This window comes from Schistocerca cancellata, chromosome 7 (genome assembly GCF_023864275.1).
Source record: "Schistocerca cancellata isolate TAMUIC-IGC-003103 chromosome 7, iqSchCanc2.1, whole genome shotgun sequence".
Classification (NCBI taxonomy): Eukaryota; Metazoa; Arthropoda; class Insecta; order Orthoptera; family Acrididae; genus Schistocerca; species Schistocerca cancellata.
The window spans coordinates 224220804-224246197 of record NC_064632.1 but is presented as its reverse complement, the minus strand read 5'-3'; the positions used below and the strand labels follow the sequence as shown (position 1 = coordinate 224246197).

Sequence of the window (25394 nt, the reverse complement as noted above, 5' to 3'; positions counted from 1 at the left end):
TGCTGTATCCAACTGAAGCCACTCAGAAATGATTAAATCCTGCACGATTAAATCCTGCACAGCTACCAGATTTAGAGGATGTTGATTGCTACCTTCCGCCTGTGGTTCCAAATAGTCCCATACAGTTTCTGCAGGATACAGATTGGATGATTTTACAGGCTAGTCGAGGTGAAATAGGGTGCTTCAGTGTTCATCAAACCCGAAACGTATGCATGCAGCCCTGTTGAACACGAATGTTGTCATCTTGGGAGGTAGGAGTGTCCGCAGTATACTCATCACGAAGATGTAGAAAAAAGGACAACCATTGGTCAACGAGGATGTTGATATAAACATCCTCGTTCATATTCACAGAAACCTGAATGAGTAGGCCCAAGTAATGTTACGAAAAACACCGCCAACAAATTACAGAACCACCTCCACCCTGGACTACACCTCCACAGAATACATCAGTGCACTGACTTCATTTGAAACGAGGCAAAATTGCGACTCGTGTGATCACACTACACGCATCCAGTCAGTTACTATCCAGTTTCTATGTTGTTTGGCCCACTGAAGACGTGCAACTTTATGTGCTGCAGTGTATAATCGCCTTTGTGAAGTACCGACTCCCATTGTCCGTTACATGCAGTTTCCGTAACAACATTTCCTTGGAAACTGGTTGAGATGGGCCAGCACTCACTGGCAGCAACAGTTCCTGTTGAATTAGGACCTCTGTTCTCATGCCACGTTACATTCGTTGCACACACTTGGACAGTACACGTTGATCCACCAGAAAATCGGGCAACGTCATTCATGGTGTGGCACGTCCAAGCATTATAGCTCCTTTATGCCACTCTGTCAGGTCTCCAAGTTGACTCATCTAACTGCGTTGATTCCATACAACCAACTGTCAGATACACACCAGTTCACTGTAATGCCACAAATCAGCAGTGGAAGGTCACGTGAACAACTGGTACCAATTCTACATCATCTTCAGTGCTCTAAAGTGACCATGTGTTCTTCTGTGGGGATGACAAATATTTTCTACGGTGAGCTTACCATCACGTGGATTGTCTTATATATGCTTTCCTCTCGGTGGATTTTTATAGTGAACAAAGAGCGCTCAACTGAAAACGAAAGTTACTCTGAGTTGGCCCAAGGAAGAGTAATAGATTCTGTATTGTTCTGGAAATACGAAAATGATTTGTCAGAAAGGATCAACATGTTTAGAAAATTGTATCACAGATGATGCTGTTATCTACATTAAGGTATTGGCCCTGGACAATCATAAGGAAGGGCGGGAGGCTTGTACAAAATTTTCACTTGCTACAATGAATGGAAGCTAACTTTAACGTTCCAGAGTCCAAGACAATGCGTGTAACATAGGCAGTGATACTGATAGTACTTGATTACGAGATTAGTGTTAAACATCTTGAGGACATTACATTGTGTAATAAGCATCTAGGAGTAATAATAAGAAGTGATAACGCATTCGAATGGGCCATGGAAGATGTGCAGACACTCTCCAAAGGTGGAGCAAATTTTCGTCACCATCTTGTGACTCTGGTACGGAGGGACAGACAGTGGTTATGTTGTGTCAATATGTCCTGCATATGACTGCAAGAGTCCTTTCAAATATTTCCTGACAGTGACGAGTGGTGCGATAAACTTTATAAAATACCTTGTGTTCGTCTGTACCTATTGTCATCTGTATTCTATGATTCTGGAGAAATGTGTTGAAATGTTGATGTGTAGTAGGTTAGTAATTTTTGTGTAGGTATACATATCCAGGTGATTCAAAACCTCTTAATGTGTGTCATACGATAAATAAATAAGAAGCGAGGTGAAATGAACCGAACACTTAGATTTGTGGGAAGTGTTCTGGGAGAGTGCAGTCCATCTGCAAATGAAATCCCAGTACAAGACGCTGAAGTATTGGTCCAGGATTTGGAAAATTTGTCAGGTTGACAGTACTGCAAATATCGCACGATTTCAAAAACGGGCTGCCATCATTGTAACAGGGCTACATGCTGCATATGCTAGATTAAGAAAAATGCTCTGGGAAGTGAAGCGCCAAAGAAACTGGTGTAGGCATGCGTATTGAAATACAGAGAGATGTAAATATGCAGAATACGGTGCTGCGGTCGGCAACGCCTATGTAAGACAACAAGTGTGTGACGAAGTTTTTAGATCGGTTACTGCTTCTACAATGGTAGGTTATCAAGATTTAAGTGAGTTTGAACGTGGTGTTACAGTCGGCGCGCGAGCGATGGGACACATCATCTCCGAGGTAGCGACGAAGTGGGGATTTTGCCGTACGACCATTTCAGGAGGGTACCGTGAATATCAGCAATCCGTTGAAACATCAAATCTCCGACATCGCTGCGGCCAGAAGTGCAACCATTCCGCAAATTGCTGCAAGATTTCAATGCGAACCATTCAACGAAATATCATCGAAATGGCTTTCGGAGCCGAGGGGCCCACTCGTGTACACTTAATGACTGCACGACACAAATCTTTACACCTTGACTGGAAACATGTTACCTGGTCGGACGAGTCTCGTTTCAAATTATATCTGGCGGATGGACGTGTATGGAGACAACCTCATGAATCCATGGACCCTGCGTGTCAGCGGTGGACTGTTCAAGCTGGTGGAGGCTCTGTAATGATGAGGGGCATGTGCTGTTGGAGTAATATGTAACGCTTGATACGTTTATAAACGATTCTGACAGGTGACACGTACGTAAGCATTTTGTCTGATCACCTGCATCCATTCATGTCCGTTGTGCGTTCTGACGGATTAGGGCAATTCCAGCAGGACAATGTGACACCCCACATGTACAGAATTGCTACAGTGTTGGTCCATAAACACTCTTCTGAGTTTAAACACTTCCGCTGGCCACCAAATTGCCCAGACATGAACACCATTGAGCATGTATGGGATGCCTTGCAGTGTGCTGTTCAGAAGAGATCACCACCCCATCGTACTCTTACGGATTTATGAACAGCCCTGCAGGGTTCATGGTGTCAGTTTCCTCCAGCACTATCTCAGAAATTAGTGGAGTCCATGCCACGTTGTGTCGCGGCGCTTCTGCGTACTCACGACGGCCCTACACTGTATTAGGCAGGTGTACCAGTTTTTTTTTTTTTGGCACTTCAATGTATATCGGAATCCCCAGAAATACGACTTAGTTATCGTGAAATCCTGTTGAATACATTTAGAGAACCTGAATTCGAGGAAGACCGTGCCACCATTCTCTAGCCACCATCGTGTATTTCACGAATGAGAGGTTAGGGCGCGTACAGACGCGTATAAACGGCAAAATTTTCCCTCGCTCAACGCGCGAATGGAACAAGAGAATCTATAATAATGGCATAAAAAATGATACACCGTGTTCCCTATGGTGAACATACTGGATGACCCTCCTAAGAGACGTCAGACGCATTCTCTCTGGCGTTACGACAGATATTATCAATTTTAATGCAAAAGAACTGTGTGAATGCCAAGAATGAGACGCATGGACCGAGATCGTCTGAGAAAGGAGAAGTATATGCTTGGAAAAATAGCTGAACATTTTGTTAAGTATTCGAGATCCTGTGTGCACAGGACAGATTTGTTACTTATTCTTATGTATCCCTTTTGGGGAGAGGACCATAATTCGGAGAATGGATGATTACTCTTGGCGTTCTATTACTTTTTTAAATGTTTCCTGAGCATTCAGGTAACTAACTTCATCTCATTCCTCGTAAAATGTAGCTCGACTCAGTGCTAGCCACATCGCCCTACGCACAGTTAACCATAGTCTTGCTGTTATCGGCAGGGAGATACTATACATCATTTAAACGTTTGCTCGTAAAGCACCGCAGGATAGATAAAGGTGTGGGGCGCAGAGTTTAGCGACGACCGTATCTGTGACGCGGTTTCTGCACGCCTGAGTAGCGTCTAACGGAAGCGTTGCAGGGAAACGTGAGGGGCCGTGTTGCTGTACAGGCGTTTAAGGATATGAGCGCTGTCAGCCGTCGCAGGCCTGCAGTGTATGTGCCAAGTACTGCTAGTCCCGCGAGCTGAACGGTAACCGAGAGAGGACAGCATTCCTGTGGTCTCAACTGACGTAGTCGCGTACAAGCAGCTTCGTAACCATTTGACTCTTGTGGAAGTCTTCACTCCGAAGACTGGTTTGATACGAGTCTCCTCACTAGTCTGTATTGCGCGAGTCTCAACATACGTGCGTAACTACTGCACTCTACACACATTCGAAGCTGCTCGAAACCTTGGTCTTCCTCTATAACCCCCTCCCCTCCACAGTTCCGTCCATTACCAAACTCACTATTCTTTCATGCGTCGAAGTCGCTCGTGTCAGTGTCCTACCATTCAACTATAAGCAATATCTTTTCAAGGTCACTTTTTGGATTTGTTCCGTAGCTCTTCTCTACAGCTCCAGTTGGCGGGAAGCCTTAGCATTGAACGGTTGTGTTGTTACAGTGTAAAGTATGGAACCCTGCGCAGACGGTCAGCCAATGCTATTTAAGCAATGTACAGCATTCTTGACAGCAGAACGTGTCCCCCCAAAGGAGATTCATCAGAGAATAAAAGCAGTTTATGGTGATTGTGTTGATGTGAGTACTGTGCGTCGTTCGATGAGTAAGTTTAAAGATGTTAGGCGGGAGAAACTGATCTGCGTGACAAACGAAGAGTTGGACGTTATGTGACAGCAACCACCGAGTTTCACAAGCAAAATGTTGACAGATTGAGTCAGGATGATGGTCGTATCACTCAGAGACAAATTGCAAGCACAATCGGCATCGTATTAAAAATAAAGAAAGAGAGAAAACTGTGAGACCGTAGTTGCGGAAACAGTGTGTCGGCTTCTTCCGTGACGGCTTCAGAAGACTTGTTCGTCGTTGGCAGAAATGTATCCAATTGGCTGGTGATTATGTGGGAAAGTGAATGCTGGTAATTAAAAATCAAATTTTAAGGATTATTTCTGCGTTTGATTTATTAAAATATTCCCTTCCAAACCCAGTTAACGAAGGTCGAGGCATTACTTTTCATTCAATCATCGTACAAATTACAAGCGGTGCCCCACAAGTTTTCATCTTAGTTCCTTACTTTTTCTTGCATATACTAATGAGCTTTCATTACTAACATTACCCGATGTTATGCTTGGAAGGTCCTTACTTTTCCTTGCATATAGTAATGAGCTTTCATAAGTAACATTATCAGATGATGTGCTTGTTTCGTTTACAGTTGAAACAAACATTGCAATAAACAGAAAATCAAGTATAGTTTTAGAAGGAGCAGTTAATGGGCCTAGCCAATTATCTATCGCTAAATTTTGAAAAGACACACTACATACAGTTCAGTCATAAGGTTATCAGCGCCCGTACGAAAATTAGTAGGAACGAATGTGGTTAAAATGGCTAAGAATTTCGCAAACATTGAAGAGTGAACCTACAGAGCTACAATCACTCTCTCTCAACCTCTCACGTCGCCCCCAACAAGCACACTATCTGACATTCCTTAAGATAGCGTAAAATTCCTGAAATGTGCTAAAACGGCAATGAAAACATAAGTAAAACAATAAAAGAACTAAAATAAATACACAGGGAAATATGACTGGCCTACTGCTTACAAAAAATATGGATGAGTCAGACACCCTGTCAACACATTAAAAACTTCTCCCTACAAGTTTGGGGAACAATTCGGATAATGTACAGGACTATAAAAGTCGTATCACATTCGTTTGAATGTCAATTAAAATATATGGCAGATGAGTCGCTGCCCTCTGGTCTGAAAAAAAACATAGTATAGTAAAATTTTTGACGCACTGTGATCTGTATGGCACAAGCACCATGCATTGGAGGGTCCTCTAGTCGAAGCAAGAAACCGTGTGTCATAGGGCTCTGTCCTATGCGAAGTCAAGTGTGGAGGACCTCGTCCCGCCTGCACGACTGGAAGGAGGTATGCCACCGCCGCGTCGTGGACTTTACCAGACGCAGCTTGTTGTATGTCACTTCCAGCCACTCTTCTTACCATCGACGCATGACTCTCTACTCAGTAGCGGGGCGATAGCATGTAGCGGGATGGCACCTGAAGTAGCCGAGAGTCACGACACGCCTCCTTGGCCGCTACATCCGCCATTACGTTCCCCTCAATACCCATGTACCCTGGTACACAGGAGAAAGGCACCTCCTTCCCCAGTCTTTATAGATCCTACCATTATACGTCTAAAATATGAGAACAATCTGATAGAAGTAAGATATTGCAGGGCCTGCGTTATTTTGGTTATCATCCAAAGTTATATCCAAATGAACAAGCACTGAGGCAACAGAGCCGTTATAAAATACATAAAATGAATTCGCAATTGCGAATGAGGACATTTATTTATTTCATTAACAGTACAGAGTATCCCACCGCCTTGAAATGTAAGGTGGGTCGGATACTTCTGAATCCACCAGGAACACATTTCACAGTATTGCAGTGCTGTTGGTATACAGCTATTAATGCATTTTTTAAACAATATAAAGAACGTAATATAAAAATTTCTCTAAGGTTACAGCGAATTGAATGTTTAACAGTTGTTGAGGACAACCATCAGCTGTAGAATGAAATGACGACAATGAAAGTTTGTGCCGGACCGGGACTCGAACCCTGATTTTCCGCTGATCGCGAGCGGCCGCCTTACCATTTGGCTATCCGTGCACGACTCACGGCCAGACCCAAGCTTCCATATCCCGTGAACCATGCGTCTGCGACCCGTACTGGTACATCCATTATGTACATTCCCAAACAGGTGAGACGTTGTGTTTCGAAGTCGCTTCTCGGTATCGGCGATATTTCAGTGCCTGTGTTATTCTGACTACGATGCAAAGTTCCTTTGTACATGCATGCTGATGGTTGTTCTCATTCGTAAATGCGAATTCATTTTATGTATTTCACAGCGGCTGTAGTCCGCCGTAGTACCTGTTCCTTTGGACATACGTAGATATTCGTTCAAAGGCTTTGCGTTATAATAATCTGTCCTTTGACGAAGTCGCTTATCTCACTGGATTTCACCATTTGCAGCTCATATTTTCGCTAGGATGATACCACATCCATCTCTGCTACGCTTACATACTTTTCATAGGTGTCAAGTACCTGAAACGTCACCTGGCAGCGTCGAAGCTCGTGGTGGGCAGTAGTCAGTGTCCTGGCTTATCAGTGACATGCCACCAGAAGAGGGCGTTATACTTTGGAGATCTGAGAGCTTGACATGTTTTCTTTGGAACTTCCTGACAGATTAAAACTGTGTGCGGACCGAGACTCGAACTCGGGACCTTTGCCTTTCGCGGGGAAATGTTCTACCACCTGAGCTACCCAAGCACGACTCACGACCCGTCAGCACAGTTTTAATTCCGCCAGTACCTCGTCTCCTACCTTCCAAACTTCACAGAATCTCGCCTGCAGACCGTGCAGATCTAGCACTCCTGGAAGAAAGGATATTGCGGAGACATGGCTTAGCCACAGCCTGGAAGATGTTTCCAGAGCAAAGTTTTCACTCTGCAGCGGAGTGTGCGCTGATTGAAACTTCCTCGCAGATTTCCTTTGTTGGTTAGGAACAAAAGAGGATAATGGACCACGCCCATACAATCAGTAAGATTCGTGTGTCCTAGAACTGGTCACACAAGCGCCTTGTAACCTGCTCCATTACAGATGTATCGCGTTTGCTGTCAATCTTAAGTAAGAGGAGACACAATGGAGGCTGTACTGAAAGAGATGTAAGGTAGAGATGAGACCAGAGTGGTGTTAAGTTGGAGGAAGGCGGAATGTGCTGACCTGTATGTCGGTGAGCGTGGTCCTGGAGTGGTGGCTGAGCCGGCAGACGAGCTCTCCCGTCTCGCCGTAGTCGTAGGAGCGGCAGCGGAAGGGCGAGGTGAGGCACAGCTCGCGGCACTCGTCGGCCGAGTGCACGTCCTGGTAGACGGCGTCGACCGTCTTGAGCACGCGGCCGGCCACCCGCCGGAACTCGCAGAGGCGCGCCGGCTCCTCGGCGCACTGGTTCTCCAGGTAGTCCTGCCCCGGCGCCGCCGACAGCGACTCGCCGCCCGTCACGCGGTCCATGTCCGACAGCTCGCACCGGCCCGTCGACGACTCGTAGTTGGCGGACCTGCCCCACAAGTGGCGCCTCGCCGTTAACTATGTCAGGAAGCGTATTCACCAAAACGACTGAATTATTTGTTGTTCCACTATTGGCTAATTAACTCTCTGAAGTTCCGAAGGGGACAGAAATGAAATACAGGTAGCGGAAGATTGTATACAACAGAGGTAGTTGAAAAGGGACTGCGGACAAGGTTCTAACCCGTCCACAATTTTGTTCAGTCGGTACATTAAGCAAGCAGTATCTACATTTATACTCCGCAACCCACCCAACGGTGTGTGACGGAGTGCACTTCACGTGCCACTGTCATTACCTCCCTTTCCTGTTCCACTCGCATATGGTTCAAGGGAAGAACGACTGCCGGAAAGCCTCCGTGCGCGCTCGAATCTATCTAATTTTACATTCGTGATCTCCTCGGGAGGTATAAGTAGGGGGAAGCAATATATTCGATACCTCATCCAGAAACGCACCCTCTCGAAACCTGGACAGCAAGCTACACCGCGATGCAGAGCGCCTCTCTTGCAGACTCTGCCACTTGAGTTTGCTAAACATCTCCGTAACGCTATCAAGGTTACCAAATAACCCTGTGACGAAACGCGCCGCTCTTCTTTGGATCTTCTCTATCTCCTCTGTCAATCCGACCTGGTACGGACCCAACACTGATGAGCAATACTCAAGTATAGGTCGAACGAGTGTTTTGTTAGCCACCTCCTTTGTTGATGGACTACATTTTCTAAGGAGTCTCCCAATGAATCTCAACCTGGCTCCCGCCTTACCAACAATTAATTTTATATGATCATTCCACTTCAAATCGTTCCGCACGCATACTCCCAGATATTTTACAGAAGTAACTGCTACCAGTGTTTGTTCCGATGAATAATTTGGAAACTTAATTAAAGTTCAGGGAGAAGAAATAAAAACGTGCAGGTTTGCCGAGGACGTTGTAAATCTGCCAAAGACAGGAAGGAATTGGAAGAGCAAGTGAAAGAAATGTCTGGAAAATATCATGGAAAAACCATTGTAAGATCTTCTTGTCTTCAGACAAGAGGAGAGTAGTAACTTTTGATATGTGGTGCTACATAAGAATGCTGAAGATTAGATGTTTAGATCGAGGAATTAATGAGGAGGTGCTAAATCGAATTGGAAGAAAAAAGTTCTTCCACAACCTGACTAAAAGAAGGTATCAGGCTTTAGCACGCTTCGTGGGGCACCAAGGCATGCCTATTTTGGTAAACGAGGTGACTCTGGAAGTAAAAATTCTATAGGGAGACTGAGAGATGGATACAACAAACAGGTTCAAATGGATGAAGTGTGCGGTACTTATACAGAAATGAAGGCTGAAGGAATTACGTTTTCCTTGAGACATTGTGCATCCTACAAACGCTGCACGATTTTAATTCATTTCTTCAGCTTCTATCTTTATCGAAGAAATGAAAGCTCTTGTACAGGATGGATTGGCGTGGAGAACTGCAGAAAACCAGTCTTCCGACTGAAATAATAATGTGACAAAGTACGCATACCACATGAATACAAAGTTCATTACATTAAATGTATTTTCTCGAGCCATCGTCAGTCTTCTGACTGGTTTGATATAGCATACCACTACTTCGTCTCCTGTCCCAACAGCTTCATCTCAGAGCAGCAGTTACACCCAGCGTACTCCGTTACTCGTTCGATATATTCCAGTATTTTCCTCATGTTCCTCTCCTCGTCGATTCTGCAAAAAACCTCTCCTTTATTATCAGACCGCCTATTTTTCAGCATTCTTCTGCAGTACCACATCTCAGACTCTTAGACTGTCCTATTTTGCAGTTTTTTCCACCGTCCATTATTCACTTCCATACAATACTATGAATCAATCCTACAATCTCAGAAATTTTAGACTTTCCTTTGGCCAGGAATGCTCTCTTTGCCTGTGGCAGTCTGCTTTGTATGTCCTTGCTTCTTCCAATATGTGCTATTTTGCTTCCAAGGCAGCAGAATTACTTCACCAATTTCGATGTTAAGTTTCTCATTTCTACCGCTCCTCACAGTTTCGTCGTTCTTCGGTTTACTTTGAGACTTATTAGACGTTTCATTCCATGCAACGTCCAGTAATTACTTCTCACTTTTTTGAGGATAGCGCTGACATTAGCGAATCTGACCATTGATATCCTTTCATCTTGAATTTTAATCTCGCTCTGGAACCTTTCTTTAATTTCTGTCATTGCTACTTCGATGTACAGACCGAACAGAAGGGGAGAAAAACTGCACTACTGTCTTCACCGTTTTTGGCCTAAACATTTCGTTCTAGCTTACGTAACGAAATAATAATAATAATATACTTGTATGACGTAAATGACGTTATTAGTTTGGTGTAATGTGTTCAATACGACCGTCGCATAATTGATACCGTTTATGGAACTAAATATTTCATTCTAGCTTACGTAACGAAATAATAATATGCTTGTATGACACAAATTACGTTATTAGTTTGGTGTAATGTGTTCAATACGAACGTCACATAATTGATGATTATTAACAGGGCAAATTCAAGAGGTAGCTTCTGGCAGGAAAAAGTAGAAAAAAAGTTCATATGAACATATGTATGGAATCTGGAAACGATGATGATTGTACAGTAAAGCAATTAGTACTGCTACATTAAATTACATATTGCGTGATATTTATTTTTCCATTTTACGGAACACGTTTTAAGCGGCCACCACGGGAAACAGTTCAAGCGTTCACACGTGGCATCGTGGATTGCCTTAGTCTTTCGAATGGTCCAGATTGTGACCTTATAGCGTGACAGGCTGCTCGGACACGTTTTTGAAGGGTCTGCATATCAGCAACTAGGTCAGCATACAAAACACTTCTCAATGCCATCGCGCATAAAAATCAAGGGTGCTTGTCTGAATATCTGTAGAACGTATTGTTTCATAGCTGGTGCACGAATATCCCGCGGCCGTTCAAGTTATTCACCCCTCTGCAAAGACTCATGTTCACACGAACGTCGAATAGTCGGTGCAAAGGTTTCGTGAGTTGGGTAGTGCTGTCTACCAGGAAAGTGCCTCGATAAATCTGTTCGGCATCTCGGCCTTTTGCAAGTGCTTGATCGTAGACAAAAACTATCTCTGCTTGCTTCTGAAATGAAAAATGGAACATTGGGTTTCGTCTTCACTGTAATCAGTTAGTTTGCAACACTTATGTAATGGTACTAATTATTGCAGACTCACTGTCCATTTCCGGACATATGTCGCTATGAACTTTTTGTCCCTTTTCCCGTCAGGAATCATTTGAAGTTTGTCCCCATACTTAATATTCATAGTGTGTATTGTAGGTTATTGATACATTTCCATTTCGATTGTATACAGAAATTTAAGGAGCAAAACACTGAAATGTTGACTGGCTAGGCAGAGAGGTTACACGTGGCATGCAAATTTGATTGTCACGAATCCGTACAGTGTGTCCATCAACTGTCAGCATCACCGCTTGAAATTTATGTCGGACTAGTGCTAGCTAGACATATTGGAAAGTTCTAGTGAGATCATCAGACGCAGCACCAGAAAGTCCTTGCACGCCTACATCCAAATTATCCAAAGAGATGTAACCCCTGTGTTGCAGATACTCAATCCAACCATCTTCCCGCGTCATTCCGTGTGGATTACCGTCGCTCCCGGTCTGCTTCTTCTCACCTCTCAGTCTGCTTCGAACCGTAGCGTTTGCAGAACGACCTGTCGCATCCGCGCCCGTTTTTTCCGCAGCGTCTTTTCCCATCGTCGCCGCCTCTCCTCGCTCTGTGGCTTCGTCACCCTTTGGCAAAGGAATCGAGTCGCAGGGGGGAAACAAAAGGCGACCACCCTTTTCATTTCCCGGTTAACTGCTGAGAGAGAGAATGGCGAGGCCGTGAAAACTGGAGTCTTTCGGAGGGGGACAGCGCGTCAATGGCCTCTACAGAAGAATGGGCCCACCGACGGAGAACTGGCTGGGAGGACAAACGGCGCTGCGATGCGCCTGCAAGCAGGCACACGGTGGTCTCGCTCTGGGAAACAGTATTCTCCAGGCGGCCCAAGACGGGCTCGTCGCTGCTCCACGGAGCCACAACCGAGCTGTGAGCTCAGACACTCGACAGTATGAACTACGTAATACGGGACGAAGTCATACAATTTTAATTATCACCTCGGAAAATGAAGTTACGTGATTAATATTAGTTTTATTGCAAGTACGTGTCTGCAGTCCTGGTACACGTTGAAATTCCAGCAGCACAACACCGTAGCATGCCGCTAGACGCTAGAGGATCCGAAACAAAATGGCGCCGCCGAATTATAAAGTGGAATGTGTCGTGCGGATACAAATGTAGGCATTTGGGTATTTTCAGTCATTATTAACCATAACTACTGTCTTTTTTTTGGCGAGATCAACCCTAAAGCGCCTAAACTAAAAAAATCGGTATAGAGCATTATAATTTGGCAATTATGATACTAAATGCTCAGTTCTCTTAATTGCTGCGTTCTTCCTAAGACACGCTTGTATGGATAAAACTAAAAAGTTCTTCATTAAACAGTAAAAATTGCCTGTTATCGACATTGATACTGACAATATCGGTCCGAAGGATTCCAAGTGTAGGGGACTGATGACCTCAGATGTTAAGTCCCATAGTGCTTAGAGCCATTTGAACCATTTTTTGCCGGCCGCGGTGGTCTCGCGGTTCTAGGCGCTCAATCCGGAGCCGCGCGACTGCTACGGTCGCAGGTTCGAATCCTGCCTCGGGCATGGATGTGTGTGATGTCCTTAGGTTAGTTAGGTTTAAGTATTTCTAAGTTCTAGGGGACTGATGACCTGAGATGTTTAGTCCCATAGTGCTCAGAGCCATTTGAACCATTTTTGATACATATGCGTATCCCTTGGTATATCACCTTATTTCGTCTTTTATTATTTCCTGCACTTACGTCATTAGTCGGGATGGGCCTTAGTTCGGCATTATCTACTTCATCGCTAAAAAGCCCAAGAAAAATCGGAACTGTAAATATTTGGGCGGACGCGACCGTAAAGAGCCGGACATGTCCGGCTGAAGCCGGATACCTGTTAACCCTACGTGCGGTAATTCGTTATCAGCAGAAGCAGAACTGATACATTTATGTTAGGCTAACCCGGATGAATACTTAACCCGCCCGGATAACCGAGCGCGTTAAACGCGCCTGTTCCCGGGATTCGGGCAGTTGCGCCGCCCACGGATCGAATCCGTCAGGTGGATTAACAACGAGAGCCGGTGTGCTGGTCAGCCAGGAAATGGTTTTTAGGCGGTTTTCCACACCTGACTTTGTGATTAGTGGGCTAGTCCCCAAGGCTCGCCTCAGTTAGACAATTCGCGAACGTTTAGCAAACGTTTATACACTTTCACATGATACCACTACATGCAGATACACTGGTGTCCAAAATTAAAGCAACAAAGAATGTAAACAACTGCAATATGCATAAAGGTAGACAAAAATGTTCTTCGGTTTTTCTATCTTAACAGATTTGCACACACATTCCCACAACTAGTTAATGTGCTCGATATGGACGTGGCCAACTCTGACAGCAACAAAGACCTGACAACGATGGGGTATGCTGTGAACAATGCTATCAGTCTCATGTAGAGGCAATAACACCCATGCTTCCGGCAGAGCTGCTCACAAGTATTGGAGAGTGGTTGATGGATGCTTATTAGATGCAACCCGTCTCCCTGCTGCATCCCCAACATGCTCTATGGGATTCAAATTGGGAGAGCGAACAAGCCACCCCTTACATGCAATATCTTCCGATTCTAAGAAAACATCAAGCACCCGTGCTCTATGAGGTCGACTACTACCGTCCATCAACACAAAGTCTGCGTCCACAGCGCCTCGCAACAACCGCACATGAGGTCACAAGAGCACGATGCCTGACAGCAGTCAAACCTTGTCGATTCATCCGTACAATTTCATGAACCCTGCCCGCACCCTTGGGGATCCTCCTCCATATTGGTCTGTTTCCACAATGTTTGCGTCCCGAAATCGTGTTCCACGTGCCCTCCATATGCGAATTCGTCAAGAGTCACTCTTCAGACCAAATCGGGACTCATCTCTGAAAAGATCATTGGCCCACCGTTCGACCGTCCAGGTGGCATGTTGACAGCTCCATTCTAGACGCTCTCTTCTGTGAAGGCACCCAAGAGGTAAAAAGACAGCAGGTCTCCAAGAATAAAGGCCACTCTGTTGAAGCCTTCTGTTGACCGTTTGCCTCGATAAAACACGTGCAGTGGATGTTGTGAGGTTAGATGCCAGTTGCCGTGCAGTGCTAAGGCGGTACCGTCGTGCCCTTACAGCCAAAAAACGGCCCTCCCTTTCTGATTTCACACGTAAGTGGCCCTGCCGTAGTCTTAGGGATACAGTTTCGGTATCTATAAACTGTCGCCACATCTGATAAATAACAGAGCGATTCACATTAAGCCATCGGTCCACATCAGTTTGCTACTGTTCTGCTACCATTCTTCCTATGGCCCTCCATCGCGGGAGTCTCGTAGGCTTCCTGTCTGTGCCATACTGCACCGTCTGTGACTGTGTACACAGTGATTGTGGATGTGGGAGTACCTCGGAAACACTGCCCCTTTTGATAGGTGCCTTGACTTCATCGTTGAGGTGTTGTCCGTTGACTGGAATGCCATCTTCCGTGCAGAACACGAGCATACGGACATTTGTTGACAGTTTGTATGAGTATATGGTGAATTAGACACAGGACGGGGAAATAGTGGCTTGTTGCTTTAATTTTGGACACCAGTGCACTTGGAGCACTCGTATTCCGTCCTGGCGGCAGGAAGTGCATCGGGCCACCGCTTAATTATCAGTGTCAATTACGATAAATAACCGTGCCGACCCTGCGTAGATACAGGACAAAAGCAACAGAAAAAAGAAGAAGAAGAATCCAGATGACTACTTTATCCGCATGAATGGCGTGACACATTGCCGCTGCTTTCGAAAACGAATGACCGTACGATACTCCATTTTATCAGTGGGCTGCGTTTTCGCTCCTGTAGCGACGTGATAAGGTATTGTGACTCGAGGATTACAGTGTGTATCAGGACTGCAGGCATGTGCTAGCAAACAAACAAAATATAATGGCTCAAATGGCTCTGAGCACTATGGGACTTAACATCTTAGGTCATCAGTCCCCTAGAACTTAGAACTACTTAAACCTAACTAACGGCCGGCCGCGGTGGTCTAGCGGTTCTGGCGCTGCAGTCCGGAACCGCGGGACTGCTACGGTCGCAGGTTCGAATCCTGCCTCGGGCATGGTTGTGTGTGATGTCCTTAGGTTAGTTAGGTTTAAGTAGTTCTAAGTTCTAGGGGACTTATGACCTAAGATGTTGAGTCCCATAGTGCTCAGAGCCATTTGAACCATTTGAACCTAACTAACCTAAGGACATCACACACATCCATGCCCGAGGCAGAATTCGAACCTGCGACCGTAGCAGTCCCGCGGTTCCGGACTGCAGCGCCTAGAACCGCACGGCCACCGCGGCCGGCAAACAAAATATAAATTACATGGTTAAATTTTTCTAGAGTTGATAATTAATACCTTATGACTACCCGTCGTACAGTCTGTCAGGGTCTCGGAAGCCTATTTTGGATTATTTTCAGATAACGGACCAGGTTATCACACAAACTGTAGCCATTTGTTAGACCTCATAATGTAGAGGGTGATTACGTGATGATGTTACAAACTTTCTAGGATGACGGAGAAGGATGAATGTATCAATTTGAGGTAAGAGCCCATGTAGCGGAAACGAACAAGTCGAAAGTTATAAGCGAAAACTGTTCTGAAACCTCTGACAGTGGAATGCTTGTACTTGGTACTGTTGTTGCTACGACTCTTGGGTAGAGAACTTTCAGAGGTGGGTGTAAGGACCAAAACAATAAAAAAGTCCATTAGGTAAATGCTCTAAAATGTATACCTTAAGAGCTATGAGCGCTTGTTCATCTTCGATGCTATGAATCACATCTCTTATATTGCAAGCTGCTTGGTTTCCATATTTTTGGAGGAGCTTGAATGGAAGAAAACAAGAAAAATGCCCATTAAATATGGGCTCTAAAATACATACGTTGAGAGCTGTGAGCACTTGTTCAGTAAAAGCGATGTATTTGACAGTAGCGAAGATGAGCAAGTGCTCACACAGCTCTTAAGTTAGGCATTTTGGAGTCCGTATTTATTGGAGATTTAATTCTTGTTTTCCTCCATACCACCACGTCGGAAAGTTGCCCACCCTACAGTCTTAGCGAGAGCAGTACTGGTACATGTATTCCAGAAATATCAGAACGATTTTCGCTTATAGCTTTCGACTCGTTTGTTTCCGGACCAGGATAACCTCAAAGCGATACATTTGCCCTTCCCGATCATCGCTTCAAATTCTATAAACTTAATGGTTTCCCATCCCTTCTTCAGGAAGGCGAATGTTATCTCCCTCCTGAAAGTTGTTTCATCGAAATAAATAGTACGCATTGAAAGTTCTAGGCGGTTGTGCTTCCAGGGCGTTCAAAGGTAAAGTTTATAGAGAGATCACCCAAAACAGTCCATGTAACAAACGAAACGGTCCAGCAAGAACTGCTAGCTGAACCAACTGAAAGTGGAATAAATAAGAACAACGATAGCTGATACAAAACACTGACAATGCATAAAAGAAACAAAACTTTCCAAATAAGCACTTGAACTTGAAAACCTCTTGTTAGAAACATGTAGCAGAATCTAAGAAGAGATATGTTGCCAATTTGTGAAGCTGAAATCGGTGCAAAGAGTAATCCACAACGTGAAGACGAAGGAGACGAAAAAAGAAGAAGAAAAAGATGATGATGATGATGATGATGATGATGATGATGGTTATCGTTGTGCAAGCCTAAAAGAAACATAAAGGGAAAACAGTCATCAAGCTGAAGGTCGTATTGTGGCTGCTACTTTTGCTTTTCTTTGAGTTGGAAACTGGATCTTCTAGCTACTTGTAGCTTAATATTACCGGTCATGGATCGAACCCGCGAACTATTTGGATTGGCAATATTCGGACTCATAAGGTTCGGTGATTGGACGTTACCAAGGAGGAATGTTAACAAGCTGTCTATGGAGTTTCTGAGCCTTGAGCTAAACTTAAACGACCTCACCGTTCTGCTGTGTTATCACATCAAGTTCTTAATCAGAGGTTTTCTCGCAAACGGCGAATCGTGTACTTCGACAAATAGCATTTTTGTTGTAAAATCTAATGGTGCTATCTTCGGCGAAGGCCTTGGGCTAGAATTAAGGGACACAGTGTATGTGACGCGACACTCAAAAGAGTGATACAGGATTTCTGTTAATTCGGTTACATGACAAGATTGGCCCAAATCTTTTCGTAGTTTCAGTATAATGAGAGTACAAGCGATAGTACTGTTATTTTTAATGTATTTCCACAATATCAGTCCCGACTTTCATGTGGTAAACCACTGTTCTTTCTGCTTCGTGCGCGGGAAATTCAAGTACTCAACAAAAAGAAGACTGGAGGGTTTCTTATACTGGTAGCCATCAGCCTGTTCACAGGCGATTTTCAGCCAGGAAGCAATTGCGCTTGTTTTTCGTGTCGTCTTCCTCCAACCTCATATTTTGTGCACGTGTTGCTTGTTCGTCGCCGAGCCTTCCACGCAAGGCAAGCATTTCCGAAATATGTACCGCCGAGGTAGCCAAGTCCCGGGCGACGACCGCAGAAGACTACATCCGGTGGTGTTGGGCCACTCACGTACAATGAGACTCGGAGCGGCGCGGCTTTTCTCGCTTTAGCGCTGCCGTTTTCTCGGCAATTGCCTTCCGTGTCGCGACGAATTGCTGCGAAGTCGCAGGGCGGGTTCGACTGAAAAGCGAGACGAACCACTGGCGGCGCTATTGTCCGCGCCAGACCCTGCCAGTGTAAGGTAGGGTGTGGGGACAACCTGTGGCACTAGCCACTAGCTGGCGCGCGTGGTGTGTGTGTGTGTGTGTGAGAGAGAGAGAGAGAGAGAGAGAGAGAGAGAGAGAGAGGGAGGGGGGGGGGGGGCACACAGCTGGCGCGTTGGCAGCGTGTTAACACGGGCCGCGCTGACCGAGACATTTTGCTCCGCTGCAACCTACGAGGGCATCACTAATCCTACTGGTACGAGTTACATTTGCATTTGGGCTTGTTGGGATCATACAGTTACTCTTGGCGAAGTTGGAAACGACTGGATATATTCTCGTAATTGCTCTGTTAATAATGAGAGCTGGGTTCGAATCCCGGTCCTCGTTAGGGTTTCCTTTTGAGACGAATGCCTACAATAAATAAACGTCCATTTACCTTCCAAATCCTTGTCGTCTTCCTCCAACCTCATCTTTTGTGGTCGAAATAAACTTAACGCCGACATGATTTTCAACTGTGAACCACCCTTTCTGTCTTATCTTGACCCCAGCTGTATAGTAGTCAACTGCTGACATAAAGGGTGATCTTATTAACGATTAAAAAACCACGAAGCGGCAGAGATGATTCTGAGACAAGTAATTTAAGGCATATGGTGTCGCAAATGTCCGGAAATATCCCCAAAACGGATGAGAAATGTTTAACATGTGATTGTACCTTGCAATAAACCAGAGGAGACCGCGAGGTCAATAAATAAACTAAGAAATCTTACCTCAGTGTAAACGCTCAGTTGTGTAAATTAATGAAAAAAAGAACACTACGTGGCAGACGCAGGACGTGAACCCGGAGCCACATGCGCTGAAGTCGTGCTCGCTGGCCCCGAGCCACACCGACGTCAATACTTAGTTTGGGACGATCAGATGCGGAAACCCAATAGGCTCAACCGCTGCACGTGCTGCAAGGTACGTCATCTGGTGACGTGACATATTCAACATTTGTCACCCACTTTGGGGGTATTTCCCGATATTTGCGACACCATGTGTCTTATATTAAATCATTTCTCTCAGCGTCATCTACGTCATTTCGGTTTTTAAACGTGAATAAGAATCACCCGTTACAGACCATTGCTGAGTGGGAGAGGGTTTGCACAGCGTGTGTGAATTGAGATTTTACGCTCAAATCGTGTTATATCTAATTCGAAATTTGCGACTAAGCACTTACTTATATGTTAGAAATAATAAATTAAAAGCAGATTCATATATGTTTAAAAATTAAACATAAGCGAATAACAAACATACGGTAAAACAGCAGAAAAATTAGCAATTTAATGTACGTACTGGATCCAATAGAATAAATAGATAGCAAAGTGGATAGATATGACGGGGCAGAGACCATGGAAGAAAGAGATGATACGATGAAGTTCAAGAGAGGGGAAGTGCAAAGTGGAGTCTGATCGTCCAAACTTTAAGTGTGGGCCATTTGTCAGACGTTTATTGACATCAAAGCCTTCCAAAATATGAGTTTTCGGCCCTTGCCTGCAATTGGAAAAAGGAATAAGGGCAGGAGATTAAAGTTCAACATTCCTTCGACAGCATATTCATTACACACGGAGCACAAGCTCTGGTTACTAAGGGATGAGGAAGGAAATCGGACGTGGCCCTTTCAAAAGAATCATCCCAACATTTGCCAGGAGCGATTTAAGGATGTAATGGGAAACGTAAATCAGGGTGGCCGAACAGGGTTTGAACCGTCATCGTCCCGAAAGCGAACCCACTGTACTAACCACTGCGCCACCTTGCTCGCTTTCTTTTTGGAGTACATGGGACTATGTCTCGAAGCTATGACGACGTTGACCTTTTACGTGTTCAGCAAGGTCAAACATCTGCGACCTCCAATTTTTGCTCATATGCAACTAATGTAGCTGATTTTGCTTCTTATGACTGACCGTTGTAAAACACGTCGTAGTCAAAGCATGTAATTCTGTATACGCCAACATTGTCTAGCAATTCTATCCTATGTTTGTCGTTTCGAACATAATGTAGCGTTTTATGGTTGCAGGTGTGCAACGTTCTTTCAGTTAGGCATTCCCTTCCGTCACTATGAAAAGACGTTTATCTGTTTTCAAAAATATTGTCTGGTACTAAATATTAGAATATTCCAAGCATGTCGACATTAGTCCTCGTTGGAGAGAAATGCTGTGCTGATGTAAGTCAGGCTTTTATCTATTTATTGCAATGACAGACTTTAAAAGGTTATCACATTCGTGTGTAACATTATTTTCTAAAATTGTCTATCTTATTCTGGAGCGGTAACGTTACGCTATGGTTCGAGCTCATTCATAGTATGGCATGTTTGTTCGTCTTTGATTTGCCCTCAGTAAACGATGCGCTAGTAAGTACACCATAAGGTCAGTGATGATTTGTCTTAGATTCTGCGTATATCATGTAACAACGCAATTCTGCCAAATAAAAAATATATTTTTTTCGTTACTCGGGTTATTTTGTATAATGGGTCCGCAAGTGTCTTTGCTCCGTGCTGATGTCACATTGTGCCTTAATAAACGCTGATGAAAACTGGGGCGATTATTTGCCTGAAAATTCTAAGTTACTCGAAAATGCTAGACGTAAACATCACTGTTCCGACTGACCGAATGCTGCGATCTGTAATTGTGAGCTGCATGTCGCCAATTCCACCAGTCGTCATTGCCAGTACTGAATTCTGATGATGATGATGATGATGATGATGATGATGATGATGATAATGATGCTTCTTCATTCAGTCAGTTTCTCGTTAGGCGTGATGAGGCTGGGTAGACCCCGTTCCAGACCGCCGGACTTCAGGAAAATCCGTGGAAGTACTGGGAAGCGAAAATCCGTGGAAGTACTGGGAATCGAACGCCGGTTCTCCCAAACGTGCCTATGGAGTATAGCTTCATGTGTGCGATTGTATTGGTGATTTCCTTTCAGAAAGGTCACAGTTCGTAGTAACCGACGGAAATTCATAGAGTAAAACGCGAGTGATACCTGGCTTCCCTCAAGGAAGTATTACAGGCCTTCTGCTGTTTCCTCAAGGAAGTGCTAGAGGTCCTCTGCTGTTCCTGGTCTATATAAATTATGTAAGCAACAACTGAGGAATCTTCTTAGATTGTTTGCACGTGCTTCTCGTTTACCGTCTAGTAAAGTCATTAGAAGATCAAAACCAATTGGAAGACGATTTAGACAAGATATCCGATGGTGCGAAAAGTGGCAGTTCCCCCATAACACTGAATAGTGTGAGATCAACGAAATGAGTACAAAATGACATCCGTTAAATTTATGTTAAACGATGAATCGCATAAATTTAAAGGCTAAATATCCAGAGATTAAAATTATGAACAACTTGGAATGATCAAATAGATTATGTTGTGCGCGAGGCGAATCAAAGACCGTTTTATTGGCAGAACACTTAGGAGACGCGACACATCCACTAGAGAGACTGCCTACACTACGCTTGTCCATTTTCTGCTGTAGTACTGCTGTGCGATATGGGATCCTTACAAGACAGGATTGACGGAGGACATCGAAAAAGTTCAGTGGAGGACAGTTCGTTTTGTATTATCGCGAAACAGGGGGGAGGGTGTCACAAGTACGGTACGCGAGTTGGGGTAGCAATCATTAAAGCAAAGGCGTCTTCGGTGCGGCGAGATCTTTCCACGAAATTTCAATCACCAACTAACTCCTCCGACTGCAGAAATATTCCGTTGATGCCCCATAGGGAGAAATGGTTATCGTAATAAAATAAATCAGAGTTCGCACGGGAAGATTTAAGTATTCGTTTTTTCTGTTCGCCGTTCGAGAGTGCAACTGTAGAGAAGTAGCGTTAAAGAGGTTCGATGAACCCTCTGCCAGGCACTTACGAGTGAATTCCGGAATAGTCATGTAGATGTCGATGAAGGCAGTGGCGCTCATCATTCGGTTACGAAGGCAGTCAGTTATACTGAAATAAAAAGCATTAATTTTGTAGGAGCTGGAAATTTTACTCGTAAGGAATGAGGCACGTAATATAATGTATAACAGAAGGGCTCTAACTTACGTCTTCCAGCTGCGGGGTAGACGAAAGTTACACATCATAAAGCGAAATAGGTTAAATATGGGATCTTAATCTTATGCGTGTACTTAGTATCCACATGCATGGCGACGCAAACAGTACCGAAGATCCGTACTGCTCCAGCTAAAGTCGTTTTGTCAGAAGGCACGTATCTTTCAGAGTACTGTGAGATTTCCTCAAATATGCAAAGTTGCCTATGAATGACCTGCAAGTATTAGCAACTTACGGTGTATTCTTGAGACGGTCTGCGGCCACAAGCAGTGTTTCCTTGCAAAGCAAAGGTCTAAACAGGTTCCACAAAGAGTTGTGCCGGATGCACGGCTCCCACGATGCGCTGCCGGCAAAAGCCACCCGCGGCCGTGTGGAAAATCGGCTCCGTAAGAGCGCGGTTTTCCCACCTGCCGCGAAAAACTCGTCGCTCTTGCGCGCCCTTGCGGTCCTTCCAGTGCGTGACACGAGCACCACGACAGCCCTCCTCGGAGCAGCGCTACACGGTATACTAGCGTGCTCCTCGGTCTGTGTTGGCGCGCTTCATCCTATCCGTAGCTGTTTAGTGCGGTGACAATCAACACAGACGTAGCTGACGGAAAAAAAAAATCACCACCACCACACAGGCAAAAGACAAAATGATGCACAATTCCCGTTTACTAGACTGCGCGCCAATTTGCTAGGTTAATTCTCAAGTCTCCGAGAAATTTCTCTCGTAATGGAGAAGCTGTTTGTTGGTATCTGTACGACAGATAGAGTAGTTAAGCTCGGCATCTACCTCAATTTTCGAGAGGTGTCGGCTAACTGTAGGCATCAGTTTCCACTTCCTCCCATTGCGATTTCCATATTTTTGGAGCGCCGAAGAAAGATATTTGTGGCAGTCTATTCGCTTAGGACGAAAACGTGCATGCCAAGGTACAGTCACGGTTCCGCAGGCAACTGCTAACATTTTTTCATGAAGACACTGACCGTCTTGTATCACACTGAGATAAATGTTTTAATATCTATGGCGATTACTTTTGAAATAATAAACGGTTTACTTACTTTTGTCTCGTTTTCATTAGACTGAATTAAGTTTGCTGCTAGAATTGTATTGTAAACTAAAAGTTGTTAGGTAATATGAATGTTCTGATTGCTGTTTCAGTTACTTTCGTATTGCCAATTATGTGATCGAAAATGATTCAGAAAATGAATTTACTGCTTTAATTAAACGTTGCAACCGTTCTTAGCCTTTGTCTCTCTTTATCGACAAAGCACATGCTTGTAGTCATAGGTGTAGAAGTGAGTGGAGAATGCTTTCGTTTGCATCTTTTAGTGTGTAAATACGATAACATAAAACTGAACGTCGAAGAATAGGGGAGTTCAGAATTGACTGAGAGCCATAATCCTCCAGAGTGTGGTCGTTTACATGTTCAGAGTGGTTGCAACGGTCTCGGTCACAGACGTTCTTGATGTTGTGTTTTATGCGACTGTACTAGCGTATTGGTTCTTTGGCGTTGCGTTGGCCCTATACGTGCTTGGTCGCTACGTGCAGCCACCGCCTCTTCGTGGTTTAGTGTGTCGTTTGATCGTTCGGCACGCTGCGACGTGGCAAACCGCGAAGTTTCGCGCTGCTGTACATGCTGTTTGCGAGCCGGATTGTTCAGATCCGGTTTCACTGTGTTTTTGTACTTCTTCCCTGTTTTATGCTGTTGTTGTGCAGCAGAAATAACCACGACAGATTTATATCTATCACTTTGACTTTTTTAATAAAGTTGCTTGAGGGCGGTACTGTAGCGAATGAGAGTCCAACTAGCTGGAAATGATCTCGTTTAATGTTTTCCATGTTTCATTTGGTTCCCTGAACCACTTGAGGCAAATGACGAGATGGTTTCTTCAACAAACCGGCGGCCAACGTCCGCCCACCATCTCCTCCTCCAAATGTGCCACTCCCCAGTCTGTAATGAGACTAATCTCGATGGGACGTTATAACCCAGCTTACCAACCCTCTTTCCTACGTTCTTTTCAGCCATGAACTGCGTTTTGACATTTGGAGGAGTCCCTGCGACGTCGTGATGTCGTCCAGTTGCTGAGAACATCTGCTTAATTTTTCACCTGCTTCGCATTTCCAATTATCGACTGTTTATACATTGGTGAGCCAAATAATTATGTGCACCTGCTTAATAGTTTGTATGTTCGGCCTACGAGCAAAATAAATAACTGATTCTGCTTATCACGGATCCGACAGTTTGTCGGTAGGTTTATGGAGGTATGTGGTATTAGATCTCTACTTACAGGTCATGTAATTCGCGTAAATAACGGGCCGCTGATCTGCGTACGCGGCGATGCCGCCCGATAGCGATCTAGATGGATTCCATAGGATTGGTATCAGGTGAATTTGGTCTCCGAGACATCAAAGTGAGTTAACTGCAATGCCCTAAAGCTACTGTAGCACGGTTCTGGCACCGAAACACGGACAATCATACTGCTGAAGGTGGAGATCGCCGTCGAGGAAGACATAAAGCGTGAAGAGATGCAGGTGGTCTGCAGCTGTTAGCGTGTTTTCGATTACTACCGTAGGTCCCATGCAAGCGCAGGAGAATGTCCCCCGTAGCATAATACTGCTTCCACCACCTTGCGTCCGTTCCGAGCCGCCGTTCACCTCGATGACGCCGTCTGTAGAGACGACCATCGACCAAGGGTAGCAAAAATATGGTTCACCAGAAGAAGCCGACACGTTTCCATTGATCGACGGTCGAATCCTGGTGGTCCCGTGCCCACTGCAATCGTAATTGACGATGTCTTTGGGTCAACGTGTGAACACGCAGAGCAGCAGACCTGCTGCGGAGCTCCATGTTTAAAAATGGACGATCAAGGCTCCGAAACACTTGTGCGTGCACCAGGATTGTGGTGTTCCGACAGAGATGCCACAGATCACCACCTATCCTACTTTACAGAGCAGGCAAGCCTCCGAACCCCACGTGCTGTGAAGAGTCGAGGACTAGTGATAGTTTCACTATCCCTCTACCTCTTTCCGTAGATGCTAACGACCGTAGCACGTGAACATTCTACAAGCTTCGCAGTTTTCGATAAACTCGTTCACAAGTTTTTCGTACACTACTGGCCATTAAAATTGCTACACCACGAAGATGACGTGCTAGAGACGCGAAATTTAACCCACAGGAAGAAGATGCTATGATATGCAAGTGATTAGCTTTCCAGAGCATTCACACAAGGTTGACGCTGGTGGTGACACCAACAACGTGCTGACATGAGGAAAGTTTCCAACCGATTTCTCATACACAAACAGTAGTTGACCGGCGTTGCCTGGTGAAAAGTTG

At 44.8% G+C, this 25394-nt stretch overlaps 1 protein-coding gene across 1 annotated transcript in view; it reads right to left on the bottom strand.

Moving 5' to 3' along the window:
- Window positions 1-25394, bottom strand: part of LOC126092707 (uncharacterized) — a 219190-nt gene that overhangs the window by 20324 nt on the left and 173472 nt on the right. Inside the window, exon 5 of the mRNA XM_049908429.1 lies at window positions 7796-8126. Within this exon, the coding sequence (XP_049764386.1) occupies window positions 7796-8126 (331 nt within the window). The remainder of the gene's footprint in view (window positions 1-7795; window positions 8127-25394) is intronic.